The sequence below is a fragment of the Podarcis bocagei genome (genome assembly GCF_964188305.1).
Source record: "Podarcis bocagei genome assembly, chromosome: 14".
Taxonomy (NCBI): domain Eukaryota; kingdom Metazoa; phylum Chordata; class Lepidosauria; order Squamata; family Lacertidae; genus Podarcis; species Podarcis bocagei.
The window spans coordinates 43109854-43134431 of NC_138139.1; the positions used below are offsets into that span (position 1 = coordinate 43109854).

The window sequence follows — 24578 nt, forward strand, 5'->3', positions numbered from 1 at the left end:
ATGCTGCTCCTCATTTCCAGAAAGAGGAGACAAGAGGACAAAGCTAGAAGAGCTGCAGGAGATCCATAACTGGATCTCCTGATGTTTCCTTCTCTCCAGTTCTTAATATGCAGCTGGGCAGGGTCCCAGCTTGTAGATCAATCACCAGTTCTCTTTTAATCTTACCACTGCAATATTTCCTCAGTCTAGATAGCTCCTTCCCCAAAGCTGCTAGGCTAGGGAAGGCATACAGATGCCCAATCACTGATCTCACCTTGTGTGACTCCAATGAATCCTCACAAAGTATGTAATATGATACTGGGTAGACTTAAGCACTGTGCAAAAACACTGCAGGGTTGTCATGAGGATAAAATGGAGGAGGGAGGATACCAGGATATATTGCAGGTATTTAGTAGCAAACCAGTAGTAATTTAAGAAGTAAAAGCCTGGAAACGATGCCTTATGAGGAACGGCTAAGGGAGCTGGGCATGTTTAGCCTGGAGAAGAGGAGGTTAAGGGGTGATATGATAGCCATGTTCAAATATATAAAAGGATGTCACATAGAGGAGGGAGGAAGGTTGTTTTCGGCTGCTCCAGAGAAGCGGACACGGAGCAATGGATCCAAACTACAAGAAAGAAGATTCCACCTAAACATTAGGAAGAACTTCCTGACAGTAAGAGCTGTTCGACAGTGGAATTTGCTGCCAAGGAGTGTGGTGGAGTCTCTTTCTTTGGAGGTCTTTAAGCAGAGGCTTGACTACCGTATGTCAGGAGTGTTCTGATGGTGTTTCCTGCTTGGCAGGGGGTTGGACTCGATGGCCCTTGTGGTCTATTCCAACTCTATGATTCTAGGATTTCTTGAACTTTTATATAAAATTTAATTCTTGCATGGTTGTGTGTTTCCTTCACACAAGATACATACAGCATATTCTACATGCCCTTGGATCTATAAAACGTGAACAAAAGTACCCCCATAATATACTTTCTGCATAATTTGGGGGAGGAAGGCAGAGCATTTGGTGCAGAGATAGGCAAATAGAACTAGAAGAAGAAAATGCCAGACTGAATTGGACCCAAGTCCTTCTAGTTTAGCGTTCTGAGTCTGGTAGCTGTTGTCAACCAGATTGCTCTGGAAAGGTCAGAGGTGGGGAATGAGTGACTGCTGTCCTATTTGTACCTGAAAGTCTGGTCATCAGAGGTACAGGCGTTTGCAGATGGGGGTTACCTTTAACTATCAAGACTAATAACCATTGAAAGATCCATCGTCTCCAAGTTTGCTGAATCCTTTCCAAGGCTATTTATGTAGTAGCTTAAGTGGTGCGGCACATTGCTTTTCTATTAACATACATAACTGTGCTGTGTCCTGGGCAGCAGTCATAAACCAGATTGTCCTGAAACAAGTCACTTTGCACTTAAATAAGATGACTGCCACCTGCCTTTCAGCGGCGTTAAAAATCGCCAAGCATTCAGCATAAATACCAAAAGGGGAAAAAAAGAAAACTTTTATTACTTAGTTCCAAATATTACATGCACTTTCCAAAAGTTAAACTCTTAAAACATTTTCAATAGCTTCTTGTCAGTTTGGAGGCAGCAAAGGATACCAGAGACAAATATTTTGAAAAAAGCATTTACAAAAATACATTGCACAAAGTCCTATCTCACGTCTTTAAAAAATAAGTTAGTGTTATGCAAAATATTCCCCACCCCGTCAACTTCCCCCATTTGGATTTATACAGGATAATTCTGATTTATATATTTAACCTACAGTTTATGTAACAGCTGTACAGGTTTTAACAAGCTCTTCTCAATAGGCCATTGGTTCTATTTCTAGCTGAACTTAGGCGAGCAAATGGTCTTCTGGAAATAAAACTCTCTATAAATATTTGAGGACTCTTTGTGCAACATACATTAACTCCATTTTGTCGTTCCCAAAAGAACAATTATTATAAACTCTCCAAAAAAGCAAAACGTAAGGTAAGATTTTCACACGCCACCACTTTCAGGAATCTTTTTCCTAAGGAAGGTTTCTAATAATAATTCCAATTTAAAAGATGTCAAGTTGTCGGGGCATGCAACAAGTTCCATGTGCAACAAGCGCTCTAGAAAAACTTCATTTTCTGTCCTGAAATTTATAACCATGTTATCGTGTGGGTGTTTTTTTAAACAAACAGTTGTTTTGGGAGAAGTGGTGTCAAAACTTTGCCCCTGAGGTTTCAACAACATTCAATCTTGTGAAGTTTCCTCTGGCTTTCCAGAGATTAGCAGCAACCCCAGAATACCCAGTGAGGCTTGGGATATTTAACTGCACAAAAGAGAATGTATGAGTAAGCCCCAGGGATGAAACATGTTTGCAGGTTACCTCATCTGAGGTTTAGCATTTCTGGCATCATCCTTTTAATTCTGGTTCCACTTCCACTTCCTTATAATTTCCCATCTTTCAGCATCTACTCTTGTAAGCCATTCTAATTCAATCCTGTTCAGGCCATTTCTTACTGATGAGACCTCTTCCTCCTTTATTCAGCATATACTTCTGTTGATATTACGCTGAAAAGCTTGGCCAAATTTGTACTTAGCACTCATGGAAACCTTCTAATTCATTCAACTGCTATTAGCTACTGTAACCATCAACTTGCTTAAAAGGGAAGTTATTAAAAAATCAAAATTTAAACCCATTTACGTTTAAAACACCTGTTAATGATGCTTTTTTCTTTTGTTTTTCCAGTTTGGTTACCAGTCTGAATAGACTTCTGGCTCTATCCCTTTCCTATCTGTAACATTAAAACATAATATATTCTTACCAAATGTGTCCTTTAGCAAGATGTTCTTAGACAATTCCAGATGAAATCAGAACCTTTCCCTCAAAAGCACAACACTGGTGTCAAATCCTGCTGAGAATTTAAAGTATGTGAAGTGGCACCAGGTCTGGGAGGTTGTGGCCAAAAGGCAATGCAGCAACTACTGGTGCCACACAGTCTCCATCCCTTAACGAGTGCTGGAACCACATGCAAACCCTGTCAAAGTGACTGGAAACTATTTAACTGCAGAACATGGTAGACTGCTTCCACGGTCGTTTTTAAAAAATCATATACGTGGGGAAGGTGAGCCCCCACAATGAAAACAGATTCCTAGCTGCCAAAAAAAGAAGTTTTAAAAAGCTTATATTGCAAAGTAATAAAATAGATATTTACTAGCTTGTTAACTGAGTTTTGCAAATGAGAGCGGTTGGCATGCAATATTTTTCTTAGAATGAACACGTTAAAAATATAAAGCTGTCTGGAAGGTACAAGCTGAGCATCCGAGCAAATAACCATTTGGTTTGATATACAATTCTGTTGGCAGTCTTCTATACTTAGCCAAGAACTTGGAACCTGCGGCCCATCACGTATCTTTTAAGAATTCCAGTGTTCCAGGCTTTCCCTTTATATACATATAAACAGAAAAAATATACATCAAGAAGTAGGAAAGGGTACATAGGATTCATTCAGCAGGTCTCCCATGCACTCTAAACCGATAGAGGCAAGTGTACTCTGTATGGCCCCAGTTAGAAAAAATTCTTAGCTCCACTATCTGGAATGGTTTTTCAGTTGTCTCCTAAAAAAATAAAGGACGAGGAAGAAGTTAGAACTTAGCAGATAACTTATTTTAAAAGTAATTTGTCTGTAGAATAAATTACACTGTTATAAATGTTAAATGCTATGAATTCAGTCCAACCCTTGTTAACCACATAACTCACACCAGTTATTTCTTATTGCAATAAATTGGGTGTTTATGGTTGTACCCAAAACCTACTCATAGCAGACGCAATGAAATTAATGGACAGAAGTTAGGGTGGTATGCAGTGCTAGTCCTACACAGAGTAGACCTACTGAAGTTAGTGGATGTGAATAACTTAGGTTTATTAATTTCATTGGGTCTCTTCTCAGCAGGACCTAGCAACCCTTAGTCATGTTCATTAACTTCAATGAGTTTACTTTGAGCAGGACCAGTATTGGACACAACCATTAGCCTTTCGGTATTTTGTCCTTAAAAGAAGCAGGATTACAGTGTTGTATCTATAACTGTTGCTACAGCTTCCTTTGCATTCAACTTTACATGCACTATTGCAGTCAAAATAGGTAAAAAAATCCATCAAGCCCGTGCAAAAAGGTAGGGCCAATAGTTCACAGATCAATTTATGTGATATTAGAGGAGGGGAGAATTTGCAGTTAGGGGAATTTGAAATGCAAATTTCCTCCAGTTTGGAAAGCCTTGTGCTACTTTAAGATTTCTGTGAATGAGCAGTAATTATGCTAGTAAAACTCTCTGTGGGCTTATATGCAAGACTGGAGCAAACCAAACTTTCATATTTTATTTGTCACATGCATGATCTAGCTTCTTTGCTTTACAGGAGCAAATCCAAACCTAATACTATTTGCATTCATGTCAACATCTCCAATAGTGTAAAAAAGAAGCCGCCTAAAGGCAGATAGGCTTTGTACTAATGTTGACATACCGTTACTTGAAACATCTGTAATGGCTCTCCATCTTGATCATAAATATATTGCCCAAGAAGTACGCCCTCTTGTTCATACTCACTTTCAAGACCCTGCCAACACAAATGTTTAATATTATTCTGAGTTCTCACCAGAGAAGGTAACTATAAGATTCAGTTTTAATTTCAACCTCTCTCAGTCCCTATTAAAAGACAAGATCACAATAAAAGCAAGTAGGACACACAACATATCCCACACACACCCTGAATATTTTTAGGATATGAAAAATATGAATTTACTACTTGGATTTCTACAAAGACCACAACAAAGTCTCAGGATAATTGCAATGTAAAATACTAGAAATGGCTGAAATGTGGTCTGTATGCAAGAGTAACTTTTATAAACCGTTACATCTTGACTTTCTACTTTAATTTTAACACAAAATATATTAAGTTGAAAGTGTGATCTCCTGGTCTTTTCATTTATTTGTTTTACTGAAAATTCTTTTATGTTATCTATCTGGGTACACTGAAAAGCTAATTAGAACAGTCTGTTCTTACAGCTGCTTGTACAGATGTCAAATACAGTTCCCAAGGGAAGAGTTTTGAAGCAGGCACATCCGGGGCAGGTTAGGTGATAAATCAATATACTGAGGTATTCAAAGTCCTTTTCCTTTGATCCCCCTTTTATAAGAATTGCAAAATAAATAAATTTGAGGAAAATCACCCTAATCTATTTTGTCAAAGATAAGGCTTACATATACTGAAAAATCCTTTGGAGCACTGGTAATATTGCCTGTTGGTGAAAGTGTTTTTGGTATGTGTTCCAGGGTGAAGGCTGTAGGGTAGATCATCATGGAAAGCCTGACAACCAGATATCCCTGTGATCCTTTGAAAGCCCAGCAGTTTCCAGGATACATGTCAGGCTTAAGGGAAGAAATAAAAAAAAGTTACAGTTCCATTAATAAGTTTAAAAATAACAAGAGATCTGACATTATAATGTGGACAAAGCATATACTGAGAAATTGCATAATTTCCTTAGATGGTGCGTATCCTTTAAGTCATGTAGCTCAGCAGCTCAAAATTATAATAACTAAAGTACAGCAACATAATAACGCTGTGTGGCATCATCATAAAAAATGTGGAGCAATTATAATCTGAAATAGCTTCCTTTAAGAAACCTTTAAGCAACTTTTGTTGCATAATTCAGTGGTTTTAAAACTTTCTGCACTGTTTTATCTGTTTTGGGAAATCTACCTATTGTAGGGGATTTGAGTGACATGTTTGAGGCCTGTTTGGTTTCACCATCACCTTCTCTAAACTTACTGTGCCTCCTAAAATAATTATGATCTGACCTTAGTTTGGTGTGATCTGTCTCTTTGTTTTGTATATTTACTTGTACTTGTATATTTTATAGTTACAAAGCAAGAGGTATGACTGATCTGCATTGTCACCCTAAATGTGCTCTCTTTTTAAAGGACTGGATCAGGCTTTCTAGTCCAGCATTCTGGGTGTGGGGGGGGGGAAGACACCTCAGGAGCCAACAAGCCATGTTCTGCCTTTTATCCAGACCTGTTGCATGCTCAATACCCCTGCACATGAACACTGCAGAAGGTGCTTATTGGTGGGCAAGCAGTTTTTCAGGGAAGTTTATTACTGATCTTCTCAATGAACACCCTGAGAAGCCACAGGCTTCCTGTGTGTACAATTTGAAAACTACTGGTGTTTTTTTACAATCTAGTGCATAAAAAATTATGAAATAGCTAATAAAAGAAGCTCAGTGTTGGGTCAGTGACAACTGTCCTGGCTGTATAAGGGCATACACCCCTATGGAACAGCCCTATACTTCAAGAATGTGCACACACGGGACATACTAGACATCAGAATTCATGACTGTAACATCGTTTCAGAAAGCCGGTCAACATTTAAATGGCTTGGGTTCTGAAGAGTGCACAAATATAGCTGCAAAGCATCTCAGTGGTAAGGAACTGAGCAACAGTCAACAAATAAATGCACCTTCATGGAATTCTTGCCAGAGATTCTGGAAGAAAAGCTAACAAGAGATGGAAACTAAGTGACACCAAGGTTAGCTCATCCAATATTGGCACAAAATTCATTCTTATTCCATGAGTACAGAAAGAAGCTGAAGCCAGGATGCCAACAAGATGTGAGGAAGCCAAGATACTGCTATACTAAGCAGAAATAACCTTACCTGTTGACACAGAAACCCTTCTGGACAAAAGCCCTGAGCAACTTGTGCCTTTAAGAGGGAAAATATGTTTCCCAAGTGTTTTAAAAACCACTAGCCTTTTAATTACCTGGATCACTACGCGAGGAGATTGAGAGAAGTACCACAAAGGAATTCCAAAGAGACTAATTAGAGCTGTTTTGGTTTCGTACGTCTCTGAACAGCGAGTACTCAAAATACTGCCACCTTGAAGAAACAAGGAAACTATTCAGGTTTGTTAATAAGACAGTGCAGACTTACTCTGTGTGTGCCTCTTCATTCTTTTTAAATACTAAAACCTTGTGCTACTTAATGCAGCCGTTTTCAACCCTTGGCAGCCAACTATGCTTTGGGGGACTACAGACGGCAGCCAGCACAAACTCTAGCTGCTGGACAGCAGTCTGTTTTCTCCTTTATAAAGAAGCACAGCCTCACCTTCCTTGCTCTAATAATCTAGAGTCCAAGGGCTGGTGGTGCAGGTGGAGCTGGCCCTTCTGCTCTTAGCTGTGGTTGAGCAATTAGGAGCTAGCTTTTCAAACATGTGCTCCCCCTTCTTCCACCTCTTCCCCACTTGGCAGTGAATTATTTACATTCCCATCACCTGAACACTAGGCAAAAATATCTATGCCAATCTTATTTTTAAAAAATAATTCTTAAAAGCAAGTTTAACAAATAAAAAGGAAAATAAAGGAAAAAAGTGTAGGAAAAACAAAACCCACTGTTGGCTCACATTTTGGATACAATAATCATCTGTATATCCTTCTTAAATTAACCATAAACAGGTATCTACACAAGATGGATTTTTATAGGAAATAAGTTCAACTTTAACAAGAGCAGTGCTAATCTGAACCATGACTCCTGCTGACTAGCGTTCCTTTCTATACCAGGTAGAAAGAGGTTTTCAGGTTGGAGAATTTTAGCTTTGCTAGTGATTGATTTAAAGCACATTTCTAGATTCCCATAACTGCAGAGTCAAGAGTAAATTGTTCTTTCCTCAGTGCAACTAGCTGTTAATCTCCTGGGGTGCCCAGGCCATATTTCCCAAGCTGTCTCCACCCACTTCTCTTATGTCTGAGCCTCTTACATACAAACTCTATTAGTCTCTGAGCTAAAGCCTGTTATGGGATGAAGTATTCTATATTTATTTATTTTGGGGATTTATACCCCAGCCTTTTGACAAGTGCCCTGAAGGCAGCTTACAAAACAAATCCATTTAAAATCAAGCAAAACTGGCACTGAAAACTACAAAATGAAACAAAAGTAGTAGCAAGTTCTAATTAGTATAATGCTGTAGCACTCAAGGGGGGTATGAAGTTGAGTGAAAAGTATGGCCTGGGGGAGAGACGGTAGAGGGTAAGGAGGGGTTGTGCCCTGGTGAGAGCCCCAAGGGCCATAAAGAGAAGCCTGGAATACTGCATTCCCCCCCCCCCGGCCTAAGGTTCCTCCCTGCTATTTTAGGTGGTAGTCAAATACACCCAGGGAAAAAGTTAAAGGGTTTGGGGACCACAACAGGAAAGGCTCCTAGAGCCAGCAAAACTTCTGCAGAACTTACTGTAATGAAGATCAGCTCAAAATGTTTAAACTATTTAAATGGTTGCTCAACACCTCTGGTATAAGACAGGCAATATCCCCTCAGAACTTACCTCCAGATTCCAAGGCAAAGTCAACCATGCCAGTCTTGTCTTGTGAAAAGAGTTTCAGTGCGTTGTTGACAATAATGCGTGCTTGCTGCAAAATACATAAGAGGAATATGAGAAATTGAGAGTAAGCACTGTATTTCAGCATTCTGACACACTGATGTCAAGTTGTGCTTTTGCCACAGAATTGTTTTATACAGCATTCTCATATATAGATATATAGCTATAGTATCCCAAAAAATGTCACTCTGAATTAAGAAAAAGTTAATGCAACTAGTGTAAGAATGTAAACAGAGGATGCCTGTTGGTATTCTAAAGCAGTGACACTACCTGTTCCTAAGGCCTACCAACTGTATTCCCAGTGGAGGTGGGACAAAGAGGGCCTTCAAGGCCAATTTTAACTTTAAGGCTTGGGCAAACTAGTCTTTGAAGCAACATATGGGCAAATCTGGTCTTTGATGTGACAAAGCCTCAGGCGATTAACAGTTTTAAAGGACAATGCCAGAACTATGAACTGAGTTAGTGTTCAATAGTACAAATTGTACTCCTGAGCAGTAAGCAATATCGTCAATATGAATGTGCTGTCCTCTTTATGAAACACCATTCAGAATGAATGGGACTGGTTTTGCTTTTTATGGCTGGAATTTTATTGATGTTTCTCTGGCTGCATTTTTAATTTTTAAGCAGTCCAATCTGACAATTTGATTTTTAAATTATGTTTGTGTTTGTTACATTACCTTACATTATTTAATTTTGTTGCATATCTACCTTGAATGCCACTCTTATTGGTAGAAAATGTGGTATGTAAATTTCAAATAAATATTTCATCAGGATTTATTTTATATGCCTATTATTTTTTATTTCCAGCTTTATAACCCAGCAAGCCCTGAAGACATCACCTTCTCAGAACTGCACAGACACTAGCCTAGAAATTTGTGTTGGGTAATAATTATCTGCAAATGACTAGATAAGGAAAGCTTAAAGAAGAAGAAAGAAGAGAAAGACCAACTTCTGCAAAGGCCAGACATAATTAACATGGACAGAGGTCTACAAAATTAGGACTGGTGTTGGTAGCAAAGCATTTGTTTCTACAAGCCAGCTGCAAAGTTATTCCCAGCATGAAATCACAGCCAGTGGCTTGGATCCCATGTTATTGGAAGTGAATCTTTGCTTATGGGGTGCTTCTAGTGGATGAAAGTTGGGAACAATGGCATAGGGAGAGAGAGGCAATTTTGTTGAAACTTCCTTTCTCCTGCAGTGCCCTGAAGATCTGCTCATGAATGTTGCAGGATCCTTCAGAACAAAATGAGGTATGGCACAGAGAGAAAGAGGAATCACTGAAAAATGGCCTCCTTCACTTCTTCCAGTGTGAGCTTGCTTCCACAAGTTCATACACCCTTCCATTCATGGAAGAGTAACTCTGGATCCAAGGTATCATCATCTAATGACACTGATGAAATTATAATTTCAAATACTGGAGCAAGACTAACATTTCGTTCTGGCTCAGTGAGGAACAAAGAACTCACATTAAAGTCAATTCACAAACTGTACTTAACACCACATAACTATTTTACACGAGCACTGGTTCTTCGCCAAAATGTTGGAGGGGATGCCAAACCCTTGAGGTGTGCTTTCATTTATGGTGGGATTGCCCAAAGGTTAAATGCTTTGTGGATGCAGTACTCTGTGAAACTGGAACTACCATAAAATGCCAGGATACACCTTCTCCACACCTGGCACTCCTTAAAGACACTACAATGTACAGCGAGCAATTAGCTGGACACTTTCTTATTGCAGCATGATTCAGAATTTTGCAATTGTGAACAGACTTGGCAGGAGTTAATCTGGATTATTCGTATGGAAAGGTATGGGACACTGCATTATTTAAAAAGCTGACATTCAAAATAAGAGTCCTTAGAGGCCAAAGTAAAAAAGCTAACAATACAAAATCATACCACACTAAATTAAATGTATGTTAATAGACAAAAACATGGACTGTCTCCATCTCCATCTTTTTATCATTTATCTAAAATATTTGCTCACACCTTTCTCCTGAAAAACATTTGTAGTTAAAGACAAATTGCACTTAGTGTCTTAAAAATGAAATGCACAGAAACTTAAGCATAAGTTTAATGAAGCTGTTTCACAAAAGTGCAATCTAGAGTTTTAGTGGAAATGTACAATATTTTTCGTCTTACTTACCGCTTCTGTGATGCCTGAAATCCCAGCCTCATTCACAACGCTCGTTACTACCTCTGAAGTTGACTTTGTATTTGCGACAGACATGTGGAGAGTTATGTTCTTGAGGATCTGCAACTCCAGATCTTGTAACAAATTTTGCAAGTCGCTCTTGCTCACAAATTTGGATGTTAGCCACTGAAGCAGTGATTCTGGCAAGTCTCCTTGTTGGTTGCCAAAAAGCATGATCTTGACTGATTCTTTAACTTGGGCATCTACCTAGAAACATATCATATGGCAAGTTATATCACTGGCTTTGGATCACTTTCCAAATAGAATAGTGGTTCTCTTAACACACATGCTTATTTTAGTTTCCTGCTATTCCCAACAATCAGACTGCTGTAACATAAAAGTTGAGGTTCTTCAACATTATGTTTTAATACACTGTTAGGGAACAAACCATATTCCCTCTGTCATAGTCATTCATGTTAACTATTCAAAGGAAATAAGTCAGAAATTGCACTGGGTTTCTGTAAACCCCTTCTGTGGGCCTAATCTGCTCTTTGGATCCCAGCTCTACAGCCTTTAATCCATTTACCATGATCTTCAAATGGAATGACAAGGATAGCCAAAAGAAAATTCTAAATAACTATACGCTAGTGACTGCCCACAGAAATTGAGTAGGCCAGCCTCCTGCTTGTAGACAGTCCTGTAAAGTCCTGAAACCAATTGCATCTTATGGTATTGTATTTTGAGTAAGCTAAACAGACACAACCATATGCTTCTCAGCAAATCAATCCCTCCAGCAATCTTGCCTTGGACACAAAATGCTTTGTCAGATTGGGTGCACAAATACAACATATTAAACTTCATTCAGGGAAGTCTCCTTTTGAACTTACCTTTTCATGAAGGGTATCAATTCTGTCACAGCAAGTTTTCAAACCCTGTGAACTTAGCAGTTCTGATTTCATGCGACCTAACTCAAGTTCTAGGTGTTTAATCTTGGATAACAGATGCTTGTTTTGTTCATCAGTGTCACTGACAGCACAGAAAGATAATAAAAGACAAAGTTCAAATATCAGAACTATTAGGAACAGATCTAGTAACAGTCAACAAAACATTATGCTGAAGTAAAACAAAATGAGCAAGTTTTTGGCAGAGAGATGTGCTCTCCATGCATGGAAGAACATATTTGATGTCATAAACATGTTCCTTCTACTCCACTATGAACAAGATAAAAAAGCAGCAATGGAGATGAAGGTATGAACCATTCACACTTAGCTTATTATTCATTTGGGGAAATGTTCAAAGCCACCCAAAGTCCATACGATTCTTTGGAAATTTCTATGCAATTCACAGCATTTTGTTGAATTTGCTACTATACGTAGACATGAAACAGACATTAAATTCCAATTGTTGTTTTAAAGTAGCATGGTGGGGTGAAAATGCTGAATTCCCTTATAGTTTCAGCACAAAGCAGCAGTAAGCTAATCAGCAAACAAACTGAATTTTGAAACTTTAAAATCAATTTTCTGGGCATATGGTTTAAGCCAGTGTAAAACAAGTATAGAATTTAAATAAGTCACCAGAAAGAATATAAATTCTGAGTTGGTGGAATGACAGAATGATATTCCAGACTTATAGCAAGTTTTAGAATGTAATTTCAAGATGCAGTATAGTGACAACAAAGGCCAAACATTCAGTAGCTAAAACCACCCCCCTTATAGAGCCACCCACCCATTTTTAATTCAGAGGTGTTAAAAGAAGAACAGTTATCATCTGTTTACAGGCTAGTTTTAACTGCTTAGTGGCAAGGAGTTAGCTGCAGCCATACCTCATTCTTTGTGCTTTGGTTAGCTCAAGTTCCTTTTGAAGGCCCTGAAAAATAACAAAATGATTAAATTCACATGGAACCTCCTTATTCTGAGCTACAGAAGAGATGCTGTGAAGAAAAGATTCCCAGACAACAGAAACTCGGACTTGGAAATAGTAGAGGATGAGGAACCAATTTGCATACTTTCTAAACTTCATTCAAAATTTCTGATAACAATTTTGACATATTCATGCCATGGTGGAATGGGGGCAGGTGAGAGAAAGTGGCAGAGGCACTGGACTCCAATTGGGACTGCATGTGACTTGGGGAAGAAAACTGCTCTTAAACTACTCGGTGGTGGTAGTTATTGTAATCCAGCTCTTATCCATTAACTCAACATATGGTTTGGGGGAAGGGAGTGCATCACAAGAAAGGAAGGCACAATCCTTCTTCCAGAGAAGAAGCAGAAACATTACCTGACATATGGAGATCCACATAACACTCTGGATCCCAAGACTGCAACTTGAGGTTACTAATCGTATTTTCACTAGGGCCTCTTTGCAAGTGAAAAATCCTTTCCTCTTTCTGTCTGATGTTTATCCAGAATAAATCTTGTTTGGTCAAACCAACTGTCTTCCATTATCCCAGCACATATCTTATTTTTTAATGCTTTTGAGAAATGCTTAGAGTGCTAACTGCATTTTTTTAAAAAAATGTTTCTTAATGCTGGAAAAATAGATCTGCCTTCCAAATTTGAATATTCTGGTTCTCACAACAAATGATACATTTGACACACTTTTGGCCTTATGAGCAACTTGTGGTATTTATCCTCACAACCATCCTGAGAAGCTAGTTTGATTGACAGATTATAAAGTGCCAAGGGGGACCCCCAGTGAGATTTTTTAGACAACTGGAACCTAGACTTCCCACATCCAAGCCCAGCATAATAGCCATTAAACTACCACTTTGTGCCCAAAGACATCTCTTCCCATCTAGGCAAGCAAGAGGCATTACCAAAGTTCAAGGAGACATTCTTGCCAGATGACCAATTGGAGGAGGGTTTGCAACAGCATTAGTTCTAGGAGATAATATCAAAAAATAGAGAGGCCTGGACACTCACATTTGGCTCCCTGGCCTGAGGTTCCACACTCATGAGGTGACAGATTTCTCTTTTTCTTCTTCCCCTTCCTTAAGCATATTTGCTTGGAAGCAACCTGTGGATTTCACTGGGACTTACTTCCAATCAAGTATTCTTAAAATTACAGCCTTTGCTACTGAAAGAAACTCTTAAAGCAAGTCTATCACTCTTTTCATTACCTCCGATTTTTCTGAGAGTTTTGCAAGGAGATCTTCTAAAGCTACAATGCGCCATTCATGTTCTTGGTGCAAGGTCAGAAAGTCACGCTTTAAAGATAAAAGAGAATAGTAACTTTTGAAGCTTATTGCTCACAAGATCCCTCCCATATTTAAATATTGTATGGATTTTAACCACACAACCCAAAATAATATCTGAAGCCATATTTAAGTACAATGACCATATGAGAGCTATTTAATGCAGCTTGAAAAGGTAAAGAAGTGCAATGGTATCATTTTAAAATCCATTCATGAAAAGCGTATTTTCTTCCTTTAAGAGACAGTGATTCAACTCTTAAGCTAATCATAGGAACGTGTGTTAAATGTACTTCATGTTGGGCTTTATATCAAATAATGCATTTTTAATGTTACCATCCTCAGGTTAAGCATATACATTTGGCTGAATGGATTACAATGAAATGCTTCCAGTGAGAATGACTATAATGCAATCTGCTAAACTATTATCATGTGCAAGCTGAAAACACTTGTATCCCACCCACACAAGCTCTCATTTCCCATGTCAGTTCTAAACAGCCTCCTACAACAGAAGTATTATTGAGTATTTGAATGACAAGTCTGTAATGATCACATTAAAACTCCCAAGTTTTAAGAAACAGTTCCAAACAAATTACCGCTGGGTGCAGCGTTTCATCAGGTTTCATTTCTTTAATATGCTGGCCCACCACATTTTTAATGAGTGTCAGCATTTCACTTTTGTCATTCATCTGGGTAACTTGATCTTGAAGGCTTTGCAGGAGAAGTAGCATTTTACTATATTCTTCATCCCGATGATGCCATCTCTTAGACATAAAGGCCATTTTCTTTTCCAGCTCTATCACACGATCTGCATCAAATACCTTCATAGTTTCCTATAATTTTAAAGGGTATTTATTCATTTATACTCCAGCTCTGTTCTAAAACATTCATAGTGGTTTACAATAACAAAATAGCTCACAGCTGCAACAAATTACAGTTGTAAAACAAAACAAAAACCCTTAAAACAAGTTAGAGAAGCAGACTAAAGTAGCAGCTGCAGTTAATCCTGAATAATAACACCATTCAATGAAATAAAATTGTCTCCACTGTTTTGCCTAAAAGCATGCAGTGATAAGAATGGTATACCTCTCTTGGGAGTTTACTCCAGATTTTGGGATTAATTCTCATTATCCCCAAAGCAACAAATGATAAAATAAAATTTAAGAGATGGATTTAAACCATACACTGCACATGGAAAGGAGATGGGGAGGAGTCCGAAGGTCATCCATTGGGGAAGGGGCTTTTTTAAAAAAACAAAGCAAAACTATGCACTATGCATATTGATGAGCTATCTATCAGTCAACACAACATGTGAAGCATCAAGCCAGCCTCATGCTCTGGAGTTTCAAAAAGAGAAAGCCTCTCAGACACCTGGAAAGTCAAGACAGGAAGCAACAATAGTTCCTGGTAGGCTGCTGTACATGGCTGGCATATGTCATGTTTGGCATAGCGGACTAAGGCCTGCACAACAGGAACAAAATAATATGGCCAGCTCTTGGTCGTATCACTCCCAACCCTCCATAATAATGGCAGGTATTCATTTGCAGATGGATAGACCAAAGGCCATCATCTAATAGGAAAGTGAGTAACATCTGGACCCCCTTAGCCTTCACATGCGAAACAAAAAACCTTAAGACACATATTTTTAAAGAGCACTTACATCGGGGTATGGAAGAGCATAAGAGTCATCGGGCTGAGGCTCAATGATATTTGCAGAATCTTCCCAGCTGTGTATTCTGTGTATGCCCGTCCAATTCAAAGCTGGCAATAACGAAAGGAAACCTTCAGTACCCCAGTGCCATAATCCTAAAAGAAAGAAGGCAAAAAGGGGTAAAGATAAAGCTCTTGATAACAGGAAATCCTCAGATTTTTTTCTAAAGTAAGTTCGACAAAATAAACCAACTTTAATTCGGCATTAATCATTAAATTAATAACTTTGACCACAGTCTATATCAGGGGTCAGCAAACATTTTCAGCAGGGGGCTGGTCCACTGTTCCTCAGACCTTGTGGGGGGCCAGACTATTATTTTTTGGGGGTGGGGTGTGTGTGAAATGAACGAATTCCTATGCCCCACAAATAACCCAGAGATGTATTTTAAGAAAAGGACACATTCTACCCATGTAAAAGCATGCTGATTCCCGGACCATCCGCAGGCTGGATTTAGAAGGCGACTGCGCCGATCCGGCCCCTGGGCCTTAGTTTGCCTACCCATGGTCTACATCCTTTTTCAATGCAGATATGAAAACTATGGGAACTCAAGAGCAACAGGGAAGTGCCATGACTCAGTGGGAAAGCATATATGCTGCATGCAGAAGGCCTCAGCTACAATCTCCAGCATCTCCTGATAGGGCGGAGATCACGGAGTATCACTGCCAATCCGTGCAGACATAGAGTGTGATGTGGACCAACAGCCTGACTTAGAATAAAGGAGCTTCCAGTGCTTCCAGTGCTCCCAATAAATCCCAGGGCCCATGCCCTCCAATAAATTAATGATTTCTACCAATTCCGCTACTTAAAACCTTTCAGTCATCCCACTATATGAAGTGCTATTCTACATAATTATTGTACTTAGACACTTCTGTTGCTACAAAGATTCTCCGTCAGTGTAGCTGGGCACACTCTTAACCTTCCAGCTGTGGTGGGAGCGGACCACACCTACATGGATTGGATGTTGGGCTCTGCAATGAATTATTCATCATACTTGTGGCTCACCAGGTACTAGGCATGTGTGTACACACACACACACACACACACACACACACACACACACACACTTCCAGACCTAGGCAAGCAGGAGAAAAGGCTGCTCAAGCTTCTAGATAAGTGTTTCCCAAACTTGAGCCTCCAGTTGATTTTGGACCATTTCCCATCATCTCTGACCACTGGTCCTGCTAGCTTGGGATGATGGGAGTTGTAGTCCAAAAACAGCTTGAGACCCAAGTTTGGGAAATTATTCTAGATCTGGGATGTCCAACCGGTTGATTGTGATCGACTGGTTGATCATGGGGTGTTCCTGGTCGATTGGGTGATTCTGATTGAATGACACACCCCAAAAACCCTCAACAACTTTGGTGAAGGCTCCCCCCAAAAAGCTCAACAACTTTGGTCAATCCAATGGGTAGATCACTGCCAGTGTTTTTATAGTGGGAGTAGATCACATCTCTTGGAAGTTGGACATCGCTTTTCTAGATGAACGACTGTTATGTGGCTGGTTGGCTGCATTCACTCTGAGTGGGCCACACATGTGGGCTGAATACACACAACCCTATAAATAGGTAACCTAGATTAGTAAGATTTCAGGCTCATTCTACTGATACATTTCCGCCTACCTAGCAACAGCAATAGCGGGAGGAGAAACAACAGCAGTCTGAATATCTTTGGAAGGCATCTGGAAAATAGATAAAGGAATTTCACTGCAATTAGCTCACTGCCATTGGTTGCCTAAACATGTAACATATAACTGAAAATTTCAATTCCATTACTTAAGCTCTTTATGACCGTGATCTGTAACAATGCCAACAACATTATGAAGATAGTTTTGTAACCAATTCAGAGAGAAAACAGCAGCACATATTAGACTACAGACCACAATCTAGAACAGTTTAGACTTGCCCATAGGCTTAAAAGGTGCCTAGGAGGACTTTTCTCTCTTGAACAGTGACTTGGTGTGATGTACTGCAAACTGCCTCGAACGCATTGATGTTCTCAACAGAAGCTTGTGTTCCAGTCCTGATGGTCGCAGAAAATAAATTGCATGGATTTTAGGATTGTGGCCATTATCTCTCCTCTGTGTTATAAAGTCAATTTTAAAAATAAATTTAGAGGAGTGATGTGGGATGGAATTTTTTCCACTGCTATATACATCCATTGAAAAGTTTCCATTTGTGGAATACATTACTACATACATTTTTTAAAAATAACATAATGAATTAATACAAGTCAAACTGAGCAACTGGAACGGGGACAGGAAGTTCTTAGAGCATGACCAAGTTAATTTAACCAGTTTCAGTGCTAACGTTTTCTTTCTTTAAAAAGATTTGCCATGCTTAAAATATAGTGGTACCTCGGGTTAAGTACTTAATTCGTTCCGGAGGTCCGTTCTTAACCTGAAACTGTTCTTAACCTGAAGCACCACTTTAGCTAATGGGGCCTCCCGCTGCCGCCACGCCACCGGAGCATGATTTCTGTTCTCATCCTGAAGCAAAGTTCTTAACCTGAGGTACTATTTCTGGGTTAGCGGAGCCTGTAACCTGAAGCGTATGTAACCCGAGGTACCACTGTACTTACAAGTATTCCAATAAACTGAATTTGTTTTTATGTACATTAACTATGCTTTATTTTATTTTATTTTATTCATTTAAAAGGAAGATATTTAAATTCAAATACTTTTGGGGAAAACTTCTGAGATATTTATACAGCAAGGGAAATTAACATGGCATACTTTTTTAGTTTTGGTTACTAAAATAAAATAATATCTATCTATCTATCTATCTATCTATCTATCTATCTATCTATCTATCTATCTTAAATTGGATCCCAATCTGCTCAGGGTAGCGTTATTCTTTCAGAGAAAATCTACCACTTTGTCTTGAGAACCCCAGTATTGAAACCAGGAGGCAACTTCTTAGCCTAGCTTGCAGAATTTAATAACCACCAGGCAAGCTCAGCAAACTGAGTGCTTTCCAAGGCACATGGTTCATCATAACAGGAACAAGCAGCAGCAAGCCTCTGCCTGTGTGCACCCTGGCACCCACAGCATAGCTGTGAAGACTGGACACTTTCATTTCCATTTTCAGCTAACATCAGTATAGCATTACATCTGTAACCTAATCGGTGGTTAACTTTAACTGTGGCTTGTTGAAACATGTCATTTTTATAATCAATGGTTTGAAGCTGGCTTATTTCAACCAACAGCAATAGGATTAAATATTAAAATTAATCACTATTTGTCCTTGACAAACAGTGGTTGTTTTAAAACGAAAATGAAAGTTTCCAATCTGCTTGCAACCACATCATGGAGTTGGGGGAGAACATTTGTGTCCAAGACTCCCTGCGCTTTGTAATAATCCAGTGGTTTGTCATAATGTATGAACCAGCTGAAAAATGAGACTGTATCATCTTTAATCCAATTGTTTCCAGTGATAAAACTGTGATGAAGAAAACTGATTTACAATCAGTTTCCTAAACACATGGTGATCAAATTCTGTTAAGAAATGCTTACAAACCTTGTAAGAAGGAACACATTCAGCAAAGAAATCAGAGTAACAAGTTGATACCATCCAGTCCCAAGCCACCAGAACACTCCTGCAGCTGCCTTCCCTAGATGAGAACAGACAACGCTGGTTGAATTGGGAATGTAAGATAATCACCGAAGACAATAGTTTTCAAACGTTTGGGTCTTCAGGGAAACTTTTCCAAATCAACATGTCTGCTGGGAATCCCTATAAGTGGATGAGGATCCTGGGACATATTCTAAGTCACATCCTCTGTTCACACAGACACTGGCTAGGCCTGCAGAGCTTAGCCACTATCATCCATGAACCAAGATGCACCCAGGGAGACAGCCAACATGGCCCTGTAGCTTCACATTGCAGGGGATGTTCTGTAATGTTGGGCGAGTGGCCTCTTGGGAAAGTTTGTCCACCATTACACATCTTTTCATTGAGGAGATCTAAGCTTCCCTGGAACACAGTTTGAAAACCACTGGCTTAGGAGGAGACCAAGTGGAAGCAACAGGTGAGTGCTGTAGAAGAATATTAAAGGACATGCAGATTTTGGGTGTAAATGAGTACTGGCAAATGACCACACACATGCAACATTAAAATCAGTCCGTAACACATCATATTACAATCTATATTCATAACCTGAAATGTCACACAGGCATGCACAAAGTCATGCAGCAGAGAGTAATGCAGGAGCAACTTAGGTCTGACAATTTACAAAAGAAAAGTGCATGCTGAAGCTGCATTCTTAATATGTACTTAGTGTGTCAATGAAACCCCTTGGGGAATGAGATGAAGTAAGATGCCCAAGGTTACATGGAATAGCAAGGAGTCAGTTTCTCTATTTCTGAGAGCAGCCCTCTGTTTTGACAACTAGCTAATTCTGCCTCACAATACTGGAAGCAGGCACGCTGTATAAGGTATGCTGGGTTATTAATAAGCTGTGTACACAACCACGCTACAGATGTTAGCATTAAGCAAACAATGATGGAAAAACCAAAAGGATGCTTGAAACAAGTTCATTTCCTACATTAAAAGCGCTTCAACATAGGCAACAATGTGAAAACTAAGCCAGTCTACACAGTGGAGGAGGAAGGGGGGGTGCGGGCCGCCCGGGTGTCATCTCTGAGGGGGGTGACAAAATGACAAAAATATTAGGGTGGTTTTTAAAAAAACAAAAAACCTTGGCTCACAAAACTTTTTCGTTTAATCAACAAATGTAACGAAATGCGAGCAGCACTGGGCGCCACACCGTGTGGGACAGCAGTTATTGTGGGGCCTGCAGCGTGCGCCAGCCACACGTCTCTCCTGGGAGTGACGTGGTGGCTTGGGTGCCTGCAGGTTCCGTGCTGCCTGAAATGATAGCGTGGGGCTTGTGCCCGCCCACCGCCTCTCCCTCAGCCGCCCTACAGCTGAGGGGAAGGCAGCAGAGAGGCTCCATGCAGCAAGCCCAGCTCCCACAGGCGGCTCGCCCTGCCCCCGGCTGCGGAATGTGTGGGCCGCCCCCGGCACCCGAGCGGCTAGCTATGCCACTGAGTCTACACACAAGTTTCATCCTCTTTTCCAAATAAAAATGCTGGACATTCAGGAACTAAGAAGGCAGAGCTGTATAGGACGATGGAGAACACTTGTGACCTTTTGTTCATAGCAGGGCTAGTACCTGCAGGAAATAGAAAATGGTTGGTTCCTCCTGATCTCCGGACTGTTTAGGTAGGTAGTTCTATACAGAGATTTCAGCCTATTGATTTGAAAGCCTTCTTTCCAAAGCCCATGCCTCATCAGGGATACTGATGGTGCAAACAAGCCCCATGGCACTTACAGGAAGTGCTTTTTGTGTAGGAAATGTTTCTGTGTAGCATTTGAAGCTGCCCTAAGGATCACAAATCCAGGTTAAATCAGCTGATCACATCTACTATAAGATGCCAGTATGCTTTAAAAGGCAGAATACTCATGCAAAAGCATAAACATACACACACAAAATCAATAGTAACCTGGAGACACAACAGCTAGCCAAAGGAGTGACAAAATCTTCCTGGACGCAAACCATCCAGCTGTTCCCATTCTTTGTAACATATGTAGCAAGAAGTAACCTAATATAACACAGATGAATATGAACACAGAAAATGGGGAGCATCTTCAATTAAAAACACTACCATTTTAAAACACTCTGGGATTGTTTTGTTTTTCATCCACATACAAAATATATTATTAGCATTACAGCAGAGAAAAACTGGAACTAACATTATAAAGAAACATTGGATTTGATAATTCAACAGGCTGTTTTCCATGGGTTTACTACCATGTTATTTTTAATAAACAAGAATGGTTTTGAGAGAGAATACTACATATTTCACTGAAAGAGTCATACTGCTAAGCATTTGTTATTAAAATAAAAAGACTGTATTTATTAGGCGTAGATCTATTTTAGCTAGAAGATTGGGGGGGGGGGCGGACCAAAAACTCTCTTCTCTAAGATTATTGTTCCTCATCTGTAACATTCCATTTTAGCACAATAGCACAAGCTATTGTATTTTGCCTTCCTAACAGTTCTGCAACATATGTAGAATGAGGATTATCTGCTCCAAGCTTCCTTCATGACAGGGGTCAACCTAAACTCATAGCAAGAGGTGATAAGAGGTGTTGGCTGACACAAGCAAGTCACTCTAATCTACTTTGCAAGAAAGCTCTAAAAACAACAACAGCGAGAGCAATTAACAATGAAGAGATTGTGATGATGAGAGCAAAAGAAATCAAAATACGAAAACAAAATGGTGCAAGTCAACCTGTGTAAGAAAAGATGTGCCAAATGGTCCTTGCTACTCTTTTAGACCTTGAGGATTGCATGTGGGCTGTTGTGTGTGTTTCAAGGTGTTTCTTCCCCTTACAGTCATCACCTGTTGGTTGTGGTAACAATCAATTAATATAACACATTCAAGAAGACAGTGGTGTGCCAGATATGTCACAGAAATTTATTTTCCCCCAGATTCCTCCCCCAGAATCTTGGTGTGTTTCTGCCTCTTGTCTATAGAAATGGGAGCAGGCAGCAATGCAGTGGGAGAGGCAGGCATGCCACAACCTCTGTAGTCTGCATCACTTGACACATTCATGCTGCAGATTTGCCTCCCAAACTTTAGCGAAAAATTAAATTAAATCCCATAGACAGTTGCATCTATGAAGACAACTGTTAAAAAGTAATTGATAATAAAGCACTTAGAGAGGTAACGGAGCAAACAACTGGAACTTCCTGCAAGTGCAGGATGAATCATGGCCAAGATACATTGCTTTTCCAGCTTCCACAAAATTACGTAATATCCCTGCAAAAGTCAGAGTTATTAACAGGGTTGTTATGACAAAATAGGAATGCCACCATGTATGCCACCTTCATCTCCTTAGAGGAAAGGTGGGATTTAAATGCAACAATAAATAAAATAACACTTTTTCAAAATCTGTCAAACTTACACATTGATTCTCCATTCATACCCAGGTGGCCATCTTCCCTGAGAAATTCTTTTACATTCATGCTTCCACAGTAGCTAGAGTGAGCTGCAGCACAAGAAAAACAAATAATTAAGAAGAACAAAGATTTTCACAGGCTACAAAAACAGAAAATACAACCCAGAAAGGTCCAACAGCAGGCACGATGTGTCCACTGCAATCTTTTGATTTCTTTGCACAGCATCTTTCACAGATAAACTGCAATGTGACATGGAAAGTCACCTTATTTACAAAAGCAGCTCACCACCCCACACCCAGAAAGGAGAAAAAGGGGAGAGCACAGGTATCTTTGGAGTAGTGTGGTGAAGAAATACAAACATAAAGACCCTCAGGGTGTGCCATTTTAAGGCCAGCTGTTCTTTGGATTGTACCCATATATACAGTACCCCAGTTTGCACATAGCTGACAGCAAATAAATGATTCTCTTTTGTTAAAAGCTAGTTGAGGTCCTAAGAAACTCAACCCAGAAAATGATGTTTAAGTTGAACTAGCTAGGATGAGCTATGCTCCATCTTAGTTTTTTTTTGCAGGGGTGGGTGGGTTGCTCATGAATTCTGCTGGTCTGCATTTCTAAGGCTATTTATATTCCTGGGTGATTGTTGCTTGCTAATATTTGTCCTGCTTAGAAGCCTTCTAAAGAAGACCAGGCCTGCTGTTTCTGACATTTTAAACACACTCTCTTTTCACTTCTGGAGACCAAAGGACACCAGAAAAATATTTTAAAATACTTTAATATGCTTTGATTTCCTGCAGGAAACAAATTGTGAAAGAGAAACCAAGCACATCTTGATGAGAAAGGCCATTACAAGACAACACCAGGATCCAAAGAGGTCACCAAGGGCTCAGCCCCATATGGTGGAATTTGCAGATCAGAAAGTCATGTTACACAGTACCAAAAACATGGTGCCATGGTGCTTGAGAAACATACCGTAAATTTCGCTCTATAACATGCAGATTTTTTCTCCTAAAAAGTAAGGTGAAATGTCTGTGCATGTTATTGAGCGAATGTGTGGTCCCTGGAGCTGACTCGCTGGAGCGCAGGGGCAAAATAGGCAAAAATAAGATCGGGCGGGCGGGCGGAGGGAAGAGGGAAGTCAGAAGCTTTCCTGCATTCTGCCTCAGGGTCTTACTGCCCGCCCTCTTCTGTTGCAGCGTTTGCTCAAACTCAACAAAGAGCAGGGAATCCCCTGCCCTCCTGGCAAGCAGAGGGTTAAGGAAATGATCCCGTCCTTCCTTCTAATTCTTCCCTAGTCACACTGCGTGCAGGCTCCAGCCCACCACTTTCTCCTCTCCGTGCTCTAGGGACTCGCAAGCAGCCGAAAAGCATGCAGGTGGGAGAGAGATAGAGAGAGAGAGGGCTGGCTTGGGTGGTGGTGGTGGAACGACTTTTGCTTTACAATGGTAGGTTTCTCATTTCTTTTCCAAAAGCAGAGAGCCCTGCCCCAGGCCCCCTCCAAATTACAGCTTCTCCAAGCAATGTACTGCTGGAGGGAGACAGTATGCTTGTTTGGAAGAGAAACCCTGCTTTCCTGCTCGTAAGTAACAGCAGGCTGGATTGCAGAGTGAGACATGGAAATCTCTGGATTTATATGCTGTATATCAAATATCTTAATCTATACTTTCTACACGCAGCTGGTAAATCAGAATCTCCTGAGCCAGGAGGATTACAGCATCTCTCCTCTCCCCTTCATTAAAAGCCTAATACTCTTCTTTGAAGAAGTATAACGTGAGAATGTTTTATATATATATATATTTAAAGTTCTTTTCCTCATTGAGCGCTATACACTGATAATTGCTGCCACAATAACAATTGATTGAAAATGGAATTTAGTCTCCCCCCCCCCATAGAGAGCTGTTCTTCAAACGTTTAGCCTTAATACAGTGGCTGATGTAATACCCTTCTGCTTCACTAGGCATTTTATATAGGGACATTAAAATTGATTTTCTACATCTTGGCAGATGAAAAAAAGTGTGTTACATGCCCTATTGCCCAAAAGTGTGCAAGCACAGAGCAAAGGTTGCAGTGACAGAGGTGGCCAAAAAAGAAATACTGTAAATAAAAAAGAAATCATACTTCGTATATCCTGTCTGGCTTGGGTGGGGGGGTGGGGACTTTTGCTTTCCTTCCCTCCCCATTTAAAACTTGGTGACAAAGCACGGATCCAC

At 39.9% G+C, this 24578-nt stretch overlaps 1 protein-coding gene across 14 annotated transcripts in view; it reads right to left on the minus strand.

The window, feature by feature from the left end:
• Window positions 1-2144: 2144 nt before the first annotated feature.
• SUN1 (Sad1 and UNC84 domain containing 1) overlaps window positions 2145-24578 on the minus strand; it is a 62617-nt gene continuing 40183 nt past the window's right edge. For 9 of the 14 annotated variants that reach the window (XM_081169442.1, XM_081169453.1, XM_081169454.1 and 6 more), the window contains 16 exons: window positions 22377-22460; window positions 21701-21811; window positions 20909-21007; window positions 18921-19014; window positions 17025-17083; window positions 15355-15500; window positions 14291-14527; window positions 13623-13709; window positions 12327-12370; window positions 11392-11530; window positions 10517-10771; window positions 8321-8405; window positions 6769-6884; window positions 5209-5376; window positions 4472-4564; window positions 2145-3570 (listed from right to left, as the gene is read on the minus strand). In XM_081169442.1, the coding sequence (XP_081025568.1) occupies window positions 3457-3570; window positions 4472-4564; window positions 5209-5376; window positions 6769-6884; window positions 8321-8405; window positions 10517-10771; window positions 11392-11530; window positions 12327-12370; window positions 13623-13709; window positions 14291-14527; window positions 15355-15500; window positions 17025-17083; window positions 18921-19014; window positions 20909-21007; window positions 21701-21811; window positions 22377-22460 (1931 nt within the window). In that variant the 3' untranslated portion in view covers window positions 2145-3456. The remainder of the gene's footprint in view (window positions 3571-4471; window positions 4565-5208; window positions 5377-6768; window positions 6885-8320; window positions 8406-10516; window positions 10772-11391; window positions 11531-12326; window positions 12371-13622; window positions 13710-14290; window positions 14528-15354; window positions 15501-17024; window positions 17084-18920; window positions 19015-20908; window positions 21008-21700; window positions 21812-22376; window positions 22461-24578) is intronic. The other 5 variants (XM_081169451.1, XM_081169444.1, XM_081169446.1 and 2 more) reach the window with 3 other exon arrangements.